At 42.4% G+C, this 18,212-nt stretch overlaps 1 protein-coding gene across 9 annotated transcripts in view; it reads right to left on the bottom strand.

Moving 5' to 3' along the window:
• Positions 1-2,800: 2,800 nt before the first annotated feature.
• Positions 2,801-18,212, bottom strand: part of LOC139413348 (forkhead box protein P1-B) — a 208,293-nt gene continuing 192,881 nt past the window's right edge. For all 9 annotated transcript variants that reach the window (XM_071160598.1, XM_071160596.1, XM_071160600.1 and 6 more), the window contains 8 exons: positions 17,953-18,036; positions 14,213-14,423; positions 13,983-14,059; positions 13,161-13,262; positions 11,366-11,487; positions 10,482-10,551; positions 10,083-10,249; positions 2,801-7,345 (listed from right to left, as the gene is read on the bottom strand). In XM_071160598.1, the coding sequence (XP_071016699.1) occupies positions 7,207-7,345; positions 10,083-10,249; positions 10,482-10,551; positions 11,366-11,487; positions 13,161-13,262; positions 13,983-14,059; positions 14,213-14,423; positions 17,953-18,036 (972 nt within the window). In that variant the 3' untranslated portion in view covers positions 2,801-7,206. The remainder of the gene's footprint in view (positions 7,346-10,082; positions 10,250-10,481; positions 10,552-11,365; positions 11,488-13,160; positions 13,263-13,982; positions 14,060-14,212; positions 14,424-17,952; positions 18,037-18,212) is intronic.

The following is an 18,212-nucleotide window of genomic DNA, read 5'->3' as shown; positions in this document are numbered from 1 at the left end:
ACACTAAATTATTGATTTCTATTCATGCTTACTATATACTGAGTGTACAAAACATTAGGAACACTTTCCTAATATAGTTTCACCCCCTTTTGCCCTCAAAACAGCCGCAATTCGTCGGGGCATGGACACTACAAGGTGTCGAAAGCGTTCCACAGGGATGCTGGCCCCATGTTGACTCCAATGCTTCCAACAGTTTTGTCAAGTTGGCTGGATGTCCTTTGGGTGGTGAACCAGTCTTGATTAAACACGGGAAACTGTTGAGTGTGAAAAACCCAGCAGCGTTGCAGTTCTTGACACACACAAACTGATGCGCCCGGCAACATACCCCGTTCAAAGCCACTTAAATCTTTTGTCTTGCTCATTCACGCTCTGAATGGCACACATACACAATCCATGTCTCAATTGTCCTTCTTAAAAGTCCTTCTTTAACCTGTCTCCTCCCCTTCATCTACACTGATTGAACAGGTGACATCAATAATGTATCATAGCTTTCAGCTGGATTCACCTGGTCAGTTTGTCATGGAAAGATGTTTTGTACACTACGTACACACTACCATTCAAAAGTTTGGGGTCACTTAGAAATGTCCTTGTTTTTGAAAGAAAAGCAAATTTTTTGTCCATTAAAATAACATAAATTTATCAGAAATACAGTGTAGACATTGTTAATGTTGTAAATGACTATTGTAGCTGGAAACTGCTGATTTTTAATGGAATATCTACATAGGCGTACAGAGGCCCGTTATCAGCAACCATCACTCCTGTGTTCCAACGGCACCTTGTGTTAGCTAATCCAAATGTATCATTTTAAAAGGCTAATTGATCATTAGAAAACTATTTAGCAATTATGTTAGCACAGCTGAAAACTGTTGTTCTGATTAAAGAAGCAATAAAACTGGCCTTCTTTAGACTAGTTGAGTATCTGGAGCATCAGCATTTGTGGGTTCGATTACAGGCTCAACATGACCAGAAACAAAGAACTTTCTTCTGAAACGAGTCAATCTATTCTTGTTCTGAGAAATGAAGGCTATTCCATGCGAGAAATTGCCAAGCAACTGAAGATCTGGTCCAACACTGTGTACCACTCCCTTCACAGAACTGCACAAACTGGCTCTAACCAAAATAGAAAGAGGAGTGGGAGGCCCCGGTGCACAACTGTGCAAGAGGACAAGTACATTCGAGTGTCTAGTTGGAGAAACAGATGCCTCACAAGTCCTAAACTGGCAGCTTCTTTAAATAGTACCCACAAAACACTAGTCTCAACGCCAACAGTGAAGAGGCGACGCCGGGATGCTGGCCTTCTAGGCAGAGAAAAAGCCATATCTCAGACTGGCCAATAAAAATAAAAGATTAAGATGGGCAAAAGAACACAGACATGGACAGAGGACTTAATGATATGGGCTATTTTGCTTCCACTTGTCCAGGGGCCCTTGTTAAGGTCTACGGCATCATGAACGTTACCAAGTACCAGGACATTAAGCCAGAAACCTGGTTGCCTCTGCCAGAAGGCTGACTCTTCCAGCAAGATAAACCCAAGCACACATCAAATCCACAAAGAAATGGTTAATTGACCACAAAATCAAATTTTTGCAATGGCCATCTCAGTCTCCAGACTTGAACCCCATTGAAAACCTGTGGTTTGAATTGAAGAGGTCATTCCATAAGCGCAGACAAAGGATATCAGATCTGGAAAGATTATGTATGGAGGAATGACCTAAGATCCCTCCCAATGAGTTCTCCAATCTCAAAAAAACATTTTTGAAAAAGTCTCAGTGTCATAATCCTCACAAAGGGATGGTGCTGAAGTATTGAAAACAGGGGATCCAATCATTTTGACACCTATCTTTTTGAGATTGTTAAACAAAATCTATTTCTCTGAGCAATTGTATTAGTATAAAATATAATTTTTCCATTTTGAGCATACAATATAGCTCAGTATTTTGATTATTTATCAAGAGATCCAATCATTCTCCAGCCAACTGTACTGTTTATTACTGGAGATACAACATGGAAATTCAGGACCCCAAATGCTAGATAATATATTGCCAGCAAAAAGATTGGTCATGATTTTATATTGTTTCTATTAAATCTCATCTTTCAATGGCTTTAATTAATAATATACTTGTGACATTTATGTATAGGAGCAATAAGCTAAGCGAGAAACAATTTATGTCACCTAAAGCTTTTTAACGAATCAATGCAGCTATTTGTAATTGCTTGTTTCACAAGATTAAAAGTGCTTAGACTTGATCTCTGTCTCCTGTTTTGTGGCCAACATGACCTGTGCTTCCGTCATAAAAAAGCAAGTCTTGGTCATCAGCGTTAATTCCCATCAAGAAATCCATATCGCTAATATTTCTGGAATTTTAATGCAGTTACAATTTATAGCTTATCAAATGCTGTTACCTAAATTGATGTTAGAACAGTTTAACTGTCTATTTTTAATTACAAGATAATTTAATGTTGGGGCTGATATGATAGTGGTGGTCCTTATCACAGACTCAGAAGTCCTGCAGAAGGTGACAAACAGGCCTGTATCTGTGACAATCTAACCTATACAACAACAAAACATCTAAAAATTATAATATTATTGTAAACTGTAGGTGCAATCACTTTGAGGAGATTTTTGTAGTATAAAGTACCCAGGCAAAATAACATGAAGAAATAAATGATCAAGTGGCCTTTTTCGTTTGCTGCATCCTGCGTTGGTACACATGGGACAAGGCAACTATGATTTCAGTATTTTTTGTATGCAGATCCCTACCATTTCAACCAAGTAAGAAATGACTTCAGGAAACAAACGTGAACAACCAGCATTTTATTGCATTTTTAGAATGCTTACGTCAGTTATCGAGACTGACTGTACAACAGAATACTCTGCATCAGACAGACCAGGAATGATGAGGAGATTACAGACTGATGATGGAGGTGATGAGCAGAATATTTAGTTAATAAAACAGAAAACTACAGACTACAGCTTCAACAGAAAACTAACCTAACTGCTGAAACATTAAAGCACCGTGACAGCTGCTCTGCTGTACCCTCTTCCCTCCCTCCCTCCGCCAGAAGCACGGGTTGAGAGGATGATGGTACAACACAGTGGTGAACGACAGTGGGGTGGATCATGATTGATGGAACCGTGGCAAATTAGCATGGCCACAAGTGTCTTGAGGGGGAATCTGATGCCGCCTACACAGAGCACAGCAAGGTCAAAAGGTTACCCGACTTGGGTTGATATTTCTTGTTCAAAATTCAACATTGAGTATATCAAGGACGAGTACAGTCCGACTCACATCAAACGTTTAACCTTTAACCTTTGTGCTCCACTTAAGACTGCTACCTGATGTGCTTGGCTTTACTTATTATGAAAAAATAACAGTTGAGATAAAAATATAAAAAGAAAACGGTATGTATTTCACCTAATGATGATGGGCTGATGATGATGACATCACTGATGATGTACGTATGAATTAATTGATTCCTCTGGAATAAAAACAAAGCATTTAACAAATACTCTACATCTTGGCACTGCATATTTTTCTTATTTTTCCTATTAGTTTCATATAAAATATCATTAGATTGATACACCCTTATACTATTACTGACCACTTAACTATCATTTCTCATCTCTGTGACCCTGGAATTAGTCATGCAAGATACCTCAGTCTTGTAGAGGAAATATACCTGTCTGCCCTTTCGCCGAGCAGTAATGTTTAACATATAGCCACAGAAGGCAGTGGTTGGACCATCAAAAGGAAGTATCAAAAACAGCTTAACACAAGGAAGAACAAAATCTGTACAAAATCCTTAGGTCAATGATAACAGAGAAAAAGTCTGTTTTCTATTTTACAGTTTAAAATCCAAAATCTGGGATAATCCCCCACCCTGCCCCGCCCATCTCGCACAGATGTCTGCATGTATGACGTTTTAAAGCAAGGATTACTAAGTAAAATACATTTGCAGTACAGTTTGCTATTCCAATACATACAGCAATTTTTCAAAGCTTTTTTTTATAGCTAACACAAAGCAGTTGTGATAAAGCAAAAAGAATAACACACATGTCATTTTTTGATCTTTGAAAGAAACAAGCAAAGAAAACGACAAGAAAAAGACACAAGGCGCAATACTAACAACCTACTGTTGTAAAGCCCACGTCCAAGCGACTGACAATAGACTGTGAAAAAGGGGGATCAAATAAAGTTAGGTGATTTCTTCATGAAAAAAGGCCTGAGGTTTGGATTGATTTTGCAAAAAGGATGCGAGACCCTCAAGATAAACAAGCTCAAACGTTGTATTCTTATCATTTTTTTTTTTTGCCTTTAAAAAAATATTTTTTCACTCACTACAGTTTTAGACTACACATGCAAGACATACAACTAAATGCAACTGAGTGAAACACATTTTTTCTCTCTTAATTTAATCATTCCCTATAGGTTTGAACTGAGGTCTGTGTACTAACAAATTTTCTCATGCTGTTATCTTTAGTAATGTCAAGCTACACATGCTGAGAATGCTCTAATCTACCAGCTTTCCCCCCTTTAGAATACCAAGCAAATCAGCAAAAGACTGGCTTTGGATGAGATCGAGTTGTTCTCACGATCCCAGTCCGGCTGTTACTGACCCATCCCACAGCTGCCTTCTTTTGGATATTAAATACATTTTCTGAAAACCACAGATTGCCCTTTTCATTAGCAATAGGAAACGCATGATGAAATGTTCAAATAACTGCCATAAAGTACCTTGTACCCAGCTTATTAGTTGACAGGAGTGTTTTTTAATATAAAAAGTAATACGTTGACAGAAACTAAACACAATCATAAAGCCGTGCCAATGTTAACAGAGAACAGTAGAATCCCGTCAAGATAGCAGGACTCACTAAAGAGTGGCATACAATCGTTGGAAAGGGTACAAATTCATAAAGAATAAAAAACAAACAAAATATTTAAATCATTGTGTGGTCCAGTTGAAGTAAAGAATCCTTTTTCACATTGTTCTCTGCAAAGCTCTCCTGTCTACTGGTAAATCAGCATCGTTATTATCATCATCTCCTTTTATCCACCCCCTTATGTTGCACAGTAATCTGCTGCTGATAGATGGACAGAGTGATCCCTTTACCTCTCATTGGTCCAAAGACCATGCTCCCCTAATTTGGTCATAATGTTTGTCTGACTCCGCATCTCCCTTGAGGTTTTGGTCACTGCAAAGTCCTGCAGCTACTGTACTCGTCATGACAACCCTTTGGCTTTAAAGGTGATGACAGTCCGACTGCTTGAGGAGCACCCTCTAATCAATGAGCCATTGGCTTGACAAAGCTGAGACTATACTCCATCAATAGATCCTGTCACATCCAATGGGAGAGAATGGAGGATATTTGGCCTTATCTGCTATTGCATGAAACAGAGAACATCGTTTTTACTTTGTAGTTTATCTTTGGTAGTCACAGAACAAGATATCCGACACATCAACAACTAAATACAAAAGTAAAACTAAAAACTGAACTAATAATAATAAATAAAAATGCAAAGTGGTTGCAGTCTTTAAAAAGTCAGTCTTTGACCGAGCATATTCAGTTTCATATCAATATACCAAACCTAGGATCAAGCCCATTTGTGTTCAGCCTCACAGCGCCACAGTCCCTGCATCAATCCCATTCACTCTATCGCAGGGCCTACACCACTACTCTGACTTGGTCATTGGGTTCTGCTGATGTTGACTACCGACTGTACCAGATCATCAGTTCGCTTGTGGAAGGGTGGGCGTCTGGGGCCGTAACATGCTTGACAAATACTGGAATGAAGCAATGATCAGGTCTTATTGCCCGTTTTGGGATTATCCCTAAATTAAGGACATTAATATTTAATCTGATGTGTGTAATTATTAATAATCACTCAGAACTGAGAGAGCCAACTGGTCATGCATATGGTAAAAAACATGACAACTATATGGAATGCACTTTGATATCGTCAAGCCTGGCCAAACAATCCCTCCATGAGTGAAATGACAGCGTGGAAAACTAGACACGTTTGATCTACGATGACAGTTGTCTTCAGGAATCACAACTATCTGGTCTAAAATATCATCTTTGTCCTGCACACCTGGCATTTCATTTTCTTTCTAAAACTGGGAGCTTGCGAATGATCAGAAATGTGGATGCAGCTAACATGCACTGCCGTGAAGGGCTGTTCTCAAACATCATTTCATGAGGATAAATCATAACCTGCATGATTTCTCTGTCATTCATTCCCATCTTAAATTAAACTTCATTGATGCGTGGAGAGAGCCTTCATTACGAGTAGTGCATTGCAGATGGACTTCATGAGCTTGGGGGGATAGGGGGGGGGGGGGGGGGGGGGGGGCTACATGTCAGGGAGGTGGCATTCTGAAGCATGTGGAATAAATGACAGAAAAATACTACTTGGTATTTTGACATTCTGCTTCATGTAAAAAAACAACAACATGGAGACAACATGAAAGGAAATCATATAAGCATTCATCAAGTGCTGACCATACAGAATCTCCACAGCACGGGCATGAGGTCTGATCAGTTAAAGAAATCAAAAGCGATAAAGAGCAATGTACAATGAAAAAGACATTTAGATTTGAAACCCCTCACCCTCAAAACACACCAAAAAACATCCCTCCCACCCTAGATGGAAGCAAACCAATTAAGTTTTGAAGGCAGTGACAATGAACAAAACATACACACACACACACACAATGTAAATTAAATGTCAGTCAATATCTCTTAAGTTTATGGGCATATGTGTGTGTGTGTGTGTGTGTGTGTGAGAGAGAGAGAAAAAGACAGAGAACCCCTCAGCAGTCCGTGCTCAGTGTGGTTGAGTGGGCTGCATGCAGTCCATACTGGCTGCACAGTGCAGGTCCAAGTCCATCCTGGATTTGAAATCACCACACTAACCAAGAAGTCCCCAGTACCAAACATGTCCATCCAACGCATGTTGAGTAGAAATGTCTTTTTTTTTTCGTTTACTTAAACCAAAAAGTAGATATAAATCAAAAATACTCCCAAGTGAGAAGTATTCTCGTTCTTGTGTTTTTCACTATGTATTTAATGGCACTAAAAGTCAATTGGAAACATTTGATAGCTGTCATCAGAGGGCTGAGACTGCAGTCTTGTATCTGTGTTATCTGTGACGTCGTGGCATCTCACAGATGACTAAGGTTAGTTCTGCCTCTGGGGGCCTGGCCTTACAGCATGTCATCGTGGCCCTGGTCGTCATCGTAATCTCTGTGGTGACCGAAATCTGGACTGTGGTTGGCCGTCATCACCAGGGAGAGGGGGCCTTCGTGGTCCTCCGGGTCCAGCGGTTCCTCTTTAATGTGATGCCTGCGTGGAAACAGAACACAAACAGACAGGGGATGATCCAGTTAGTTCATCTTTAGCTGGTTAAACCCTTGTTGAACCTTCCATTCTCTCTCAAAAACAGAATCACAGACATGTATTGATTCAGAAATTAGAAACAAAAACAAATGAATGGCTCTAATGAATCTCTGAGAGGGGCCTCACTGGGCTGGGCTTGATGATAATTTCACCTTCCTTTGAGGTATTCCAATCCCAGGAAACCGGCAGGCTTTATTTTCATAGCAGCTGACAACTGGGTATTCACTTAGAATTGATAAATGAGGAAGATTAACAACGTGCGACGGGGAGAGAGAAGAATGGACTCTGCGGAGGGAGCGAGTGGGGGGTTTGTCAGCCTCCTGGTGGCGGTGGATCAGTGGCGTGCTGTGTGTTCCCCTTCCTACTCGTTAACATGCACAACCTGCGAGGCGGGTCTCCAGAGGATGACCCCGAGCCGGCTTCTATCATTAATCAACTTCAAGCAAACACAGCGACCAGACACCGCTATACATGCTTTAAACTCCAAAATTAATGCATATTTTCACCCAAGTGTCAATAAGAGAAGAAAAGCGCTGGCAGGAAGGCGCGAGAGCAGAGCAGAAAGGCACACTCAACACAACACTGTGATAAGAAACAGAGCCCTTACGAGAATAATAACGCTGTCAGTTGTAAACAAGGCAAAACATGAACCCAGCCCACTGCCTGGGCAAAGGAGGCGCTAAAGAGATGAGATCTGCCAAATTCTCATTACAGAAACACTGCAGGAATAAAGCGCACGGGAAGGAGGCTCCACAGGCGCAGAGAGGAGGGAAAAAGGGGGTAGCATATTATGAGCAGCTGCGGGATATTTTCCCCTTTTTCTAACCATTTCAATTGTTCTTTTTTAGAAATCAATACACAGAGTCAAATAACGATATATTATCGTCCAAAAATAATATGGCAAGGTGTAACTGTATACATTTATGTCCCCCGTCACTATGTGTCAGTACGAGATGCCGAGCTCGTTTTGACCAGCGGCATGCACGTTCCAGATTTATTTACCCACAAACGTTACACAAATGAGATGTATTTACCCACAGACTTGAAAACAAGTTCAACACAAACGAGCTGACAAAACAGGGAGAAAAGTAAAGTCAGCTTTTCTACTGGTTTCAGATCAAAGTAACTCCACAAGTCACATCGCCTCAGGTCTCAATCCCAAGCTGCAGGGCAAACATGAAATTGTTATTATTATGCTATTGAACTGCATGCTGATTCCACACTCTGCTTTTAATTAGCTGGCTGAGGCTGGATACCTGATTATAGTCTTCCTGTAAAATAGAACGGCCCCTGTTTTCCTCCCTGTGTTAAAAGCCTAACTCTGACGAACACCATGCAGGGCTGTGAGGTAGGCAGCTGGTAAACACATGTAAGGCCTGGGCCATTCCATAGTCAAGCCTGATGTCTGTACACCAGGTGAAGAGCTGTGAGCCAGGTTTGGTTCGGGTGGGACGAGGATGTTGCGAGTCTGCAGATTGTGTGAGGTGCATCTCTTGGAGAACAGAGAGGAGAGAGGGAGCCGGCTTGAGAGCGATAGAGGGTGCTAGCTCCGTAAACCTGAGCGTTTGTTTGAAGGCGTGCTGCTTCATAGAAGATAGAGGAAATGTGGCGCTGCGCAAACGCACTGAAGTTGAACGCTCTGACAAATTTTCGACTCGTATAAAGCTTATCCACATGGAGTAATTGTGAAAAAGCTCAGAATATGGGTTTAATCAGCCTCAAGATAAAGAGAGGGAGAGAGAGACACAGGCAGCCTTTGGGCCAGCACACCCATCCTGTCTCTGCCTTTCCTGTTCCAGAGCGATGCCCAAAGCTATGTTCACAGTGATTAGGGATGGCACTTTTCTCCATTTCGCCACAAGCTCAATACTGCACCTTTTTGTTTTCCGGCACAACTTCCCTCTAGCTCTGATGTTTTACGGGGCCATCCCTAAATCTAGCAGAGCTGCACATCGGTGCCCCACATCTGGAAACGATGCAGCCTGCCCCATATTATTTTAGGCTTCAAACAACTTAGCAGACACTCCTATACAACAAGTGAATAGGGAACTGTGGTTTCCAGGCCGACCACAGCTTTCCTACATGGGAACCTTGGACTATTTCTTCTAGAATAATTATGCTTTTTTCTTGTTTTTCTTTCGACGGCTCAGAGGGTTCTGAACGTGTTGGAGCTCATGTTTCAGTGTGGAGGAGACAGCAGCTTTGTCACTTTTCTTTCTGCCATTTTGTAAATATTTTTTATAAATTAAAGAGGTGATTATGGCTGGACTCAGCAGATGGCAGGACACATTTTAGAACCGTAATAAAGAAGAATGTATAAACTTTGTGTTGAAATAACAGAGGGCTCCGGTCTTTTCTTCCCGGCCTTGCCTGGCTTTAAAACCTTCCAGAAGGTGGAGTTTCCATTTTCAGGGAGGGCTGCAGCCACAGTCCTGGCCCTGACCCTTCATTCAACTGCGCCAATATCATCCTCTCTTTATTTATAATCCTGTTTATCACTCTTCATTTAGTATAACATTGACATTTAATATCAAATTCTAAAGCATTTGAGTGGACTTTGAAAGGTTCTATCAAAATCCATTATATTTGGGATCTATTTGAATCGGTGGTGACCAGCTGAAACTCTTTCCTTTCCTCCAGTCTTAAACAAATACTGCAGATAAAAAAGTAAGGAGCCACTCACATAGCTGGCAAGGGAGAGCGTCCTGGACTGCTGTCACTGCCGTTGCTGTTTCCATGGTCCATCGCTCCGTTCATCTCCTCTCGGATGGCATTCGCCAGGGAGTTGAGGGTGGGACTTCCAATGGAAGCAGTAGTGTATAGAGGTATGTTGTTTTCTGCCATTGAAGCCTGAAAAGCATGCACAGTGTTAAAACAGTGAAACGGAAGAAAACTGTCAGCACTTTTCAGCCTGCCAACCCACCACCCGCACATCCAAAACAAGGAAGAATGACCAGGAATAGGAGGTGGACACAGTGTTATGTTTATTATTTCCTGCCTTTCTTTCCCTCACAGTAAAAGGTTAAAAGGTAAAGTAGTGAACGCCCAGAGAGCTTGAGACTGAGTCAGTATTCACATTTACCTGGAAGGCTGCTGAGAGAGCTGGCCCATAACCCAAGCTGGTCTGGATGTTCTTCACTAATGCTGGACTTCTGCAGAAAACAACTTTAGTTTAGAAAATGCTCATCATTCATTTAGTACATTCCATGCAATTTTATCAATCCCCAAAAGTTCACAGAATCATTTCAATTCATTGGTAAGGAAGACAAAACAGGTTGATGAAAGCAGGTTGTGTAAAAGCACGATGTATGATGGAAGAGCTGAACACAGAGGCATGATGGGAACACAGAGGCATTGATGGGAACACAGAGGCAGAGCATGCAGGAGGTGGGGGGAGGGTGGGGGGTTTGGGGGAAGGTGGGGGTCAGGAAGCAGAGTGGGCCAGGCGGAAGTGCTTACTGTACGAGCAGCTCATCAAAGTTCTCATCAGCGGCGTATTTCCGAGGGCGGCCTCGCTGTACGTGGCGGCCGCGTTTAAACTCCTCATCATCAACAGTCCAAAAGGACCCAAACTCATCCTCTACTCTCACAAAGCACTTATGCAGGGAAAGGTTGGTGCGAATGGCACCCTGAGCAGGAGACGAGCATCAGGGCAGCCAGATGCAGATGCAGTGATCACAACAACACAGGGACAGATAGACAGAGGGACAGACAGACCAACACCAGTCACAGACAGAGGGACAAGGGAGGAGAGGGAGATGATCAACATGAAAATAAGCACAAGCCAATGTGGGTTATGGTTACACCACCAGGAGTAGAAGACGGAAAGCACGGGGGATGCTGCACACTAAAGCAAACAGCGACTTTGGGGGACATCGTGGCACGCAGACAATGACATGGAGCAGCCTCTTCCCATAGATCCACAACCAGACAAACGCCAGAGTCGGCCAGAGATGGCAGACCTACCCACTGATCTTTTGTGGCCTTCTCTTTTGGAACTCTAGTTCATCCACTGTCCACACAGCCCCTTTAACGTTTTCTACTCGCACAAAACACTTGTGAAGACTAAGATTATGCCGGACTGCGTTCTGCAGTTGGTGTAAAAAAAAGAGAAGGGAGAGAAAAATTCTATCAACACAAGAAAATGTCTAATAATGAACCACTTCATTTCAGAGAAGAAACATTTAGACAGACACATGATAGATCCTGGACATACATACAGTACATTCTTTCAAGTATCAGAGATCTATTGGCAGTAGACTGCCAAAAGTATCAAATGACAAAAACATTGTGGAAATATTTTCCAGTTACTATGGCAATACAGTTTCATTTCATCAACATCCTTTTAAAATATCTTTCATAGAGCTTGAATTTATGATGAGCCATTTGAGAAGAGCCTACTGATAACAAAACCCAAACTGAACAAAGACCTTGATCAAATAAACCAGTCTGTTTGGTTTGTCAGTTTCAGTTATGACCTTACCTACAATTGAACAATAATGGAGAAGACACATTTCCAAAAGCTTCAGCTTGTGGGTTATATGATAAGCTTTTTCATAAGACCATTTGCAGAGTATGCGGGTTACTTTTCTTAAAGTGGCAATCAGCAGTTGAAACAATAACAACATGCTTTCCCCGCCACTGTTGTTTCGGTAAAAAGCTGAGGGATGAGGCCGGAGACTCCAAAGACAGCGCTATGGATGCAAACGGTGACCATCCATGCCATCCAAATTATAATTTTGAGGCTATACAGTGTTTGTTGACATTTATTTTTTGTTTAAAATAGCCGTAAAATAAGCTTATATTTTGGGTTCTGATGGGGTACCACAGCTAAACTAAACTCATGAGGCATTTATAAGTTACATTATTTAAGAATCAATGGGTACATATAATTAATTTCTAAGTCCAAAAATGGATGTAACAACTGCAGATTGCCCTTTTAAATAAACCAATCACTGACACATGAGATGTATACGTATGGCCCTTTGTCATCTGAGTGCTTTATTGAGTGTGTGTGTGTGTGTGTGTGTGTATGCATGCCTCTATGCAGGAGTGTTTCACAGTGTGGGATTTGGTGTTTATAACTCCAATGTGCCCCTATGGTAGGGCTGTCAGCGGCCTGCGAAGGCAGGCAGTTAAAGAGAGAGGACAGTGAGCTGCGGAGGGGGGCTGGTGTGGGGCTCAGGGGTTTATTCACAGCTGCATTGTGGATACGCTACACTACAGGCCCTCCCTGCCTTATGAGGGTAGCCTTCAATGCTTCATCACTCTCTTTTCTCTAACTCCTCAGCTTCTCCTTTGGTTTTTTTTTATTTCTTGCCCTCCCTTTCTAACCCCTCTCCTTTTCTGTCTCTGTTTCTCTTGGGGTTTGTTTGCCTGTGTGTGTGTGTGTGGCCCAGTGGAAAAGGTGTTCTCAGTTTAAATTCTGTGGGAGTGTCTCGGCCAGGAGTCCCTGGCAGCACAGTAGGGAGTTAAACACATCCACCCACTACCAAAAACATCTCCACATATTAGGTGGGGATTTTCTTTTAAAATAATGCACAATTTCCCTTATACTTTTTTTCTGCGAGGTTACAGACAGTTTGTGTTAGGGGTGGCTCTATTCGGATAGAACAAGCGGGCAAAGTTATGGATTGGTTAAAGACTCATTCATTGCATTTAAACTTGATACATTTGACTATCATTTAATTCCACAAGATCAACACAACTGTCCCTGCCCTTTATATTAGTCTAAGGAAGTCAAAGTGAAGAGTGATTTTACCTTCCATGTTGCGGCGTTGCGCCTGAAATATGCAAACATTCGTGTGAACCAGTTGTAAATTTCATTTAGTGTTAGCTGCTTTTCCGGTGATTCAAGGATAGCCTGGAAAAAGAGACAGAAACAACATTTAACATTTTGTTCCCTCTGAAAAACAATAAATTATTCACAAGTGGCATGCAGGTTGTGTGTGCTCTCCTGAAAGAACACAGACGACAGTTCATCGTCTGTCCGTGTGATGATGTGTACCCTCTCGCTTTGTTTATGGAACACTGTCTGGTTCCCATTCAAATCTCACAATTTGAATATATTTCTTTTGTCAGTGTAAATGGAGGGAAGCGAAAACATTTCTCAGGCAGATTACAGGCCAGCAATTATGCCAGGCTTAGATACATTCCTGAGATCACAGATTACTGCGGGCTGGCCAGATAATTGACTGGCCATCTTAAAACAGGCTCATCCCTACTGTTGTGTGAAATTAATTTCATAATAATCACATCCACTGTAACGCTTAATCAAAAGCAAATGTTATTTATGGCCGTTTTTTGGAGTCCCGAGTGCATTCTTGTACTCATTTGCAGATGGTTAATCTTCTGCTGCGCGTCTAAATTGTATTTGAAATTTAACAAGGAAGGGAGAGAAAAAAAAGCAGAAAATAAGCAATCTGTGTCTTGGCTGAATATTTATCTAATGCGTGTTCTGCTAACGACAGAAGCCACTGAAGCAGATTAAAGGCTCTATTCCTTTAAATGACAGATTAAATACATTGCAAGTTACCAGCTCAGAGAAGTGCAGAGCGGAGGCATCTGACCAGAGGATCCTTACCTGGCGTATAAGTGAGGCATATGTGAAGGGAGGTCTGACTTCAGCATTCATGTAGAACTCTTTGTTCTGGACAATATCTGTACAAAGGGAGCAAACACAGCATACAGACGAACATAGAGAAAGGCCATAGTTAGTAGCTATTATAGATACACTTGTAGTGTGATAGACTTGAAATTGTATGTGCGCGCGTGTGTGTGTGTTTATGTGTGTGTGGTATATGCTTCCAATACCTGGGGAAATGGGCATGTTGTACTTGTCAGAGTAGCGCCGGCGCATGGGGCCCACGCTGTGGTGGAGGCTGTTGGGGGTGATGACGGAGTAGGCCTGGGACAGGGGAGTCAGGGGGGCCGTGGGGGTGGTTGGGGTCTGGGGCAGGCTCAGAGGGGGCGAGGCCTCAGGGGGGGCTGTTTTGGACAGGGTGACGTTGGACACCAGGTTGAGCTGGGAGGGAGAGTAAACAAAACAAAACACAGACAGACAGACAGACAAAAGCTCGTTAATTACCCGGCGTCTCAGGTGCCTCATTGGCTAAGCTGATCACAGCTCTAATTATGGCCAACCCCGAAGATGATCCGTGAACGTTCGCTAAACGCTTAGAAAACAACCGAGGAGTCCTGCTCATGCTCTCTCCACCTCCCGTCTCCTACTCCTCTAACGGCTCAGCTCCCCGCTCTCTGTTTTCTTCCCTTTGTTTGATCTGCTGGCAAGGGGAGATGGGCGGCCCTAACAGCCCTGACAAATGACAATGTGATTCTTACCTACCGCTGAGCAGCTACTAATAAGCCACGGAAAGGAAGCGGCCAATCTGGGCTAATTACAAGCTGAAATTGTATTGTAAGGACTCTAATTAGGAGATGCTTATGGAGGTGATCTGATGATTAAATGCTGTATCTGAATGACCCCATCACCTGGGCTACGCTGTCTGGCGCAAGATGCATCCCAAATATTTGGGTGAGAGGGAGAATGAGAGGGGTTGCTTTTCTGTCAAGGGTGGGGGTGTGGGGAGGGATATTAGTAATAATGGCTACAAGGTAAACGAATTAAGCCAAGTGCTCCGAACGTATACCATGGCTTCCAGCAGCTGTGGCTGCTTCCTAACTCTGCCAAGCCTCCACAGTGGAGCAGCAGTCAAGTGGAAAATTCTAGTCTGACCCATTGCTCCTGCTATTAATTTGCAGGAAAGCTAATGACACATATACATATTCGCACAAAATTGTTCTAATTGCTCATTTGCCAAAGGAGGCCAGTTTCCAAATTAAACATGACTTTAGTCTGCAAGGAAAGAGGGGAGGAAAAGAGAGAGAGAGAGAGAGAGAGAGAGAGAGGAGAGAGAAGAGAGGAGAGAGGAGAGAGAGAGAGAGAGAGAGAGAGAGAGAGAGAGAGAGAGAGAGAGAGAGAGAGAGAGAGAAGGAGGCGTCTCATCTTTGACAATCATTTGTGGATTGTGCTAACAAATTAATGAAATGCCAACGCTGTCAATTGCTTTGGAGGTATCGGATGTCTAAGTTTAGCTGATAATGGTTGTGGGTTACAGTGGAGGCGCAGGGCTTGCAGGTGAAAGTGAACAGACAGTGTTTAACATCTCACCCCCCCCCCCACATGGATCCTCCACGGCCACCCAATTACCACAACCCTATTAACAGTCATTACCACCAAGAGGGCCCCACATGATAGACAGGTATATAATAAAGAAATCGGGGGCTGCCTGCACGGCTGGCACCACCGCTATATTTATCCTTGACATGACATTGACTTAACGAGGTTACCGCTAGTGTGATTTTTTTTGAATGAATTGTAGTCTGTGTATTTGTATTCATTTGCATTACACTTGCTAAAACATGGGAATTGTGTCTGGTTTTTTTCCTGCATCAATAGAGATGTGTAAATACAGCATGTGATGTTTATTAAGAATTCTGAGGCCAGAAAATGCCTTTTTTGGCAGAGTTCTACACAAATAATGTGTTACACAATTACTGTAAGCACATAAATGTATACGGTACATTCACTACTGTACGAGGGTGTTATTCTAAATCAAGGGCCAAATAAATCACACTTGGGTTGGTTGTTTTCTGACACAATACTATCAATAGACTTATTTTCCTGTGGATTAGCAGTCTTTGTTTCATGTTTCATCCATATTCCCCAGCCAAAAACAGTGAGTGGCCCTCAACAATAGGCCAGACAGCCTGGTAATAGCCTGGCCTTTGTTTCCCTCAGCATTTGGGCTCACTCCAGTGCAGAGACAAAATGAGACTTCAGACAGAAATTAATGAAATGGTAATTGGTGATCTAATTATACTGGCTTTGACTTGCCAAGCTGCTAAAGAAAATAAACAAAAAAGTCCCTCCTTAATTATGTACTGCGAAAAGGTCAGACTTCTGACGAGAATGCTTAGTGACACCAACTACAGAGATCCAACCCCACGCCCACACAAAGACAAACACAAACACACACGCATGCACACACACACAGATTGTTTATGCACTGTATTCTTCAGCTCTTTTTTATATATATATATATATTTTAAAAGCTCATAGGAATAAATTAAATCATATTCAGTTGACACTGTATGTACAGTATATATATATGTGTTATGTATTTAATTAGGACTAACTGTAAAATAGTAACTGTAAAATGCAGGCAATTGCTGTTGTCTGTCGTGACTGAATGGTTTTTCTCCCATCAACACCCACTCCCTGAACAGTCTATAGTCTAAAGCCTGGTCTGAGGTCAGCTCCAGCTCCAGTCTAACTGAGAGCTCCAGCTGGGACTGTGGGATTCCCCTACTGATCCAGCCACTGAGCCACACCACGGCTAGACACATTTATCATAGCATATCATTGCAGCTACCAGCATGCACTGCACCCCCGCTGGAGAATGCAGGAATTGTATTTATTTGAATAAAAGCAGCACTGGTCTGGTACCCACCCCCCAGAGCTTTAGCACAGAGCCCTGACACAACCATTCCCACTGGCCCTGGGGAGAGGTAGAGTAGTCAAGATGCTATCTGCTGCCCCAGCCACTTTTCATATACAAATGTCCCCGTGACAGGCACTCGTTCTGAAGCCTAATCTACACAATCAGTGTGTGTGACAGAGGCAAAGCTCCGACAAGCAGCCTATTGTCACATCTCCAGGCACTTTGTTGACTGCCTGCCTTCCTGCCTGCCTTCCTGCGCTATGTGGCGCGCCGTACAGAGATTCTGCCCATCAATAGCTCCAGACTGACTGTAAATATATGATTTAGGCTTTGAAAGGAACTTGTCAGAGGAGCGGTTCTCTCTCTCTATGTGTGTGTGTGTGTCTCTGTGTTCAGCCCAGCAGTGTAATGGCCCTCATGCCTTTGGCACTATGAATGAACTGTCACAATGACTGAACTATGGTAATGGCGCTCCTTCTTAAGACAAAATAGCAGTACGCTGTATTTTTAAGTGGTACCCCTGTAAGACAAGGATTAAACAGTAAGTTATATCGTGACATGATGACATAACAGACATGGTGTTATGGTCCGAAAAATGTGTCAAGATAAGGAATTGAACAGCCATCACGATTGCTCTTAATTTGAGAAACATGTTGTATTTCTGAAGCTTATTTTGGGGGAATCCCCCGGATACCATCTTCACAACCAATTGAAGACGTTGAGGAGATTTTTTCAATTTCAAAGAAAAGTCTATATTTCACCACGCTACAGAGGTCTATGGTGTCGGCTCATACCAACACCAGTTCAGCCGCCACTGACCGCTGTTACCATGTGCTCCGAGTTAATCATCAGTACAAAATAGAAGCTGGGATGTCAAAATATGTGACCAAAACATTTTTTTTTTGTGCTCCTCTCAAGTGAGCAGCTGCTTTCGTTTAGCAGGTACATAAAAAGAGATGAGGAAATACATTAATACATATAAGTGTGGCAATTAGACAAGTGAGAGACGAGGAGGACGGAAAACAGGCATGTGGTAGAGAGTTTACTCACTGGCTGTGGGGTCGGCTTGGGCTCAGTGGATTTGACGTGGAGATGCGTCATCATGGCTTGCAGACGCTCTTTGTCTTTCGCCAGCTGTAATGAGAAGGGGGGAAAAAACAATCATTAAATCCTTTATGAACAAAAATCGAATTCTCTGTAGTACAATCCAATGCATTATGTTATTTCTCACTGTATGTCATATATATTTATTTAATATGCTGCTCTGATTATAAACTTTGGTGTATATTGATACCTTAATGTTCATGAAC

The sequence above is a fragment of the Oncorhynchus clarkii genome, chromosome 7, assembly GCF_045791955.1.
Source record: "Oncorhynchus clarkii lewisi isolate Uvic-CL-2024 chromosome 7, UVic_Ocla_1.0, whole genome shotgun sequence".
Taxonomy (NCBI): Eukaryota; Metazoa; Chordata; class Actinopteri; order Salmoniformes; family Salmonidae; genus Oncorhynchus; species Oncorhynchus clarkii.
The sequence above is the reverse complement of the archived record's forward strand: the minus strand, read 5'-3'. Positions and strand labels throughout refer to the sequence as shown.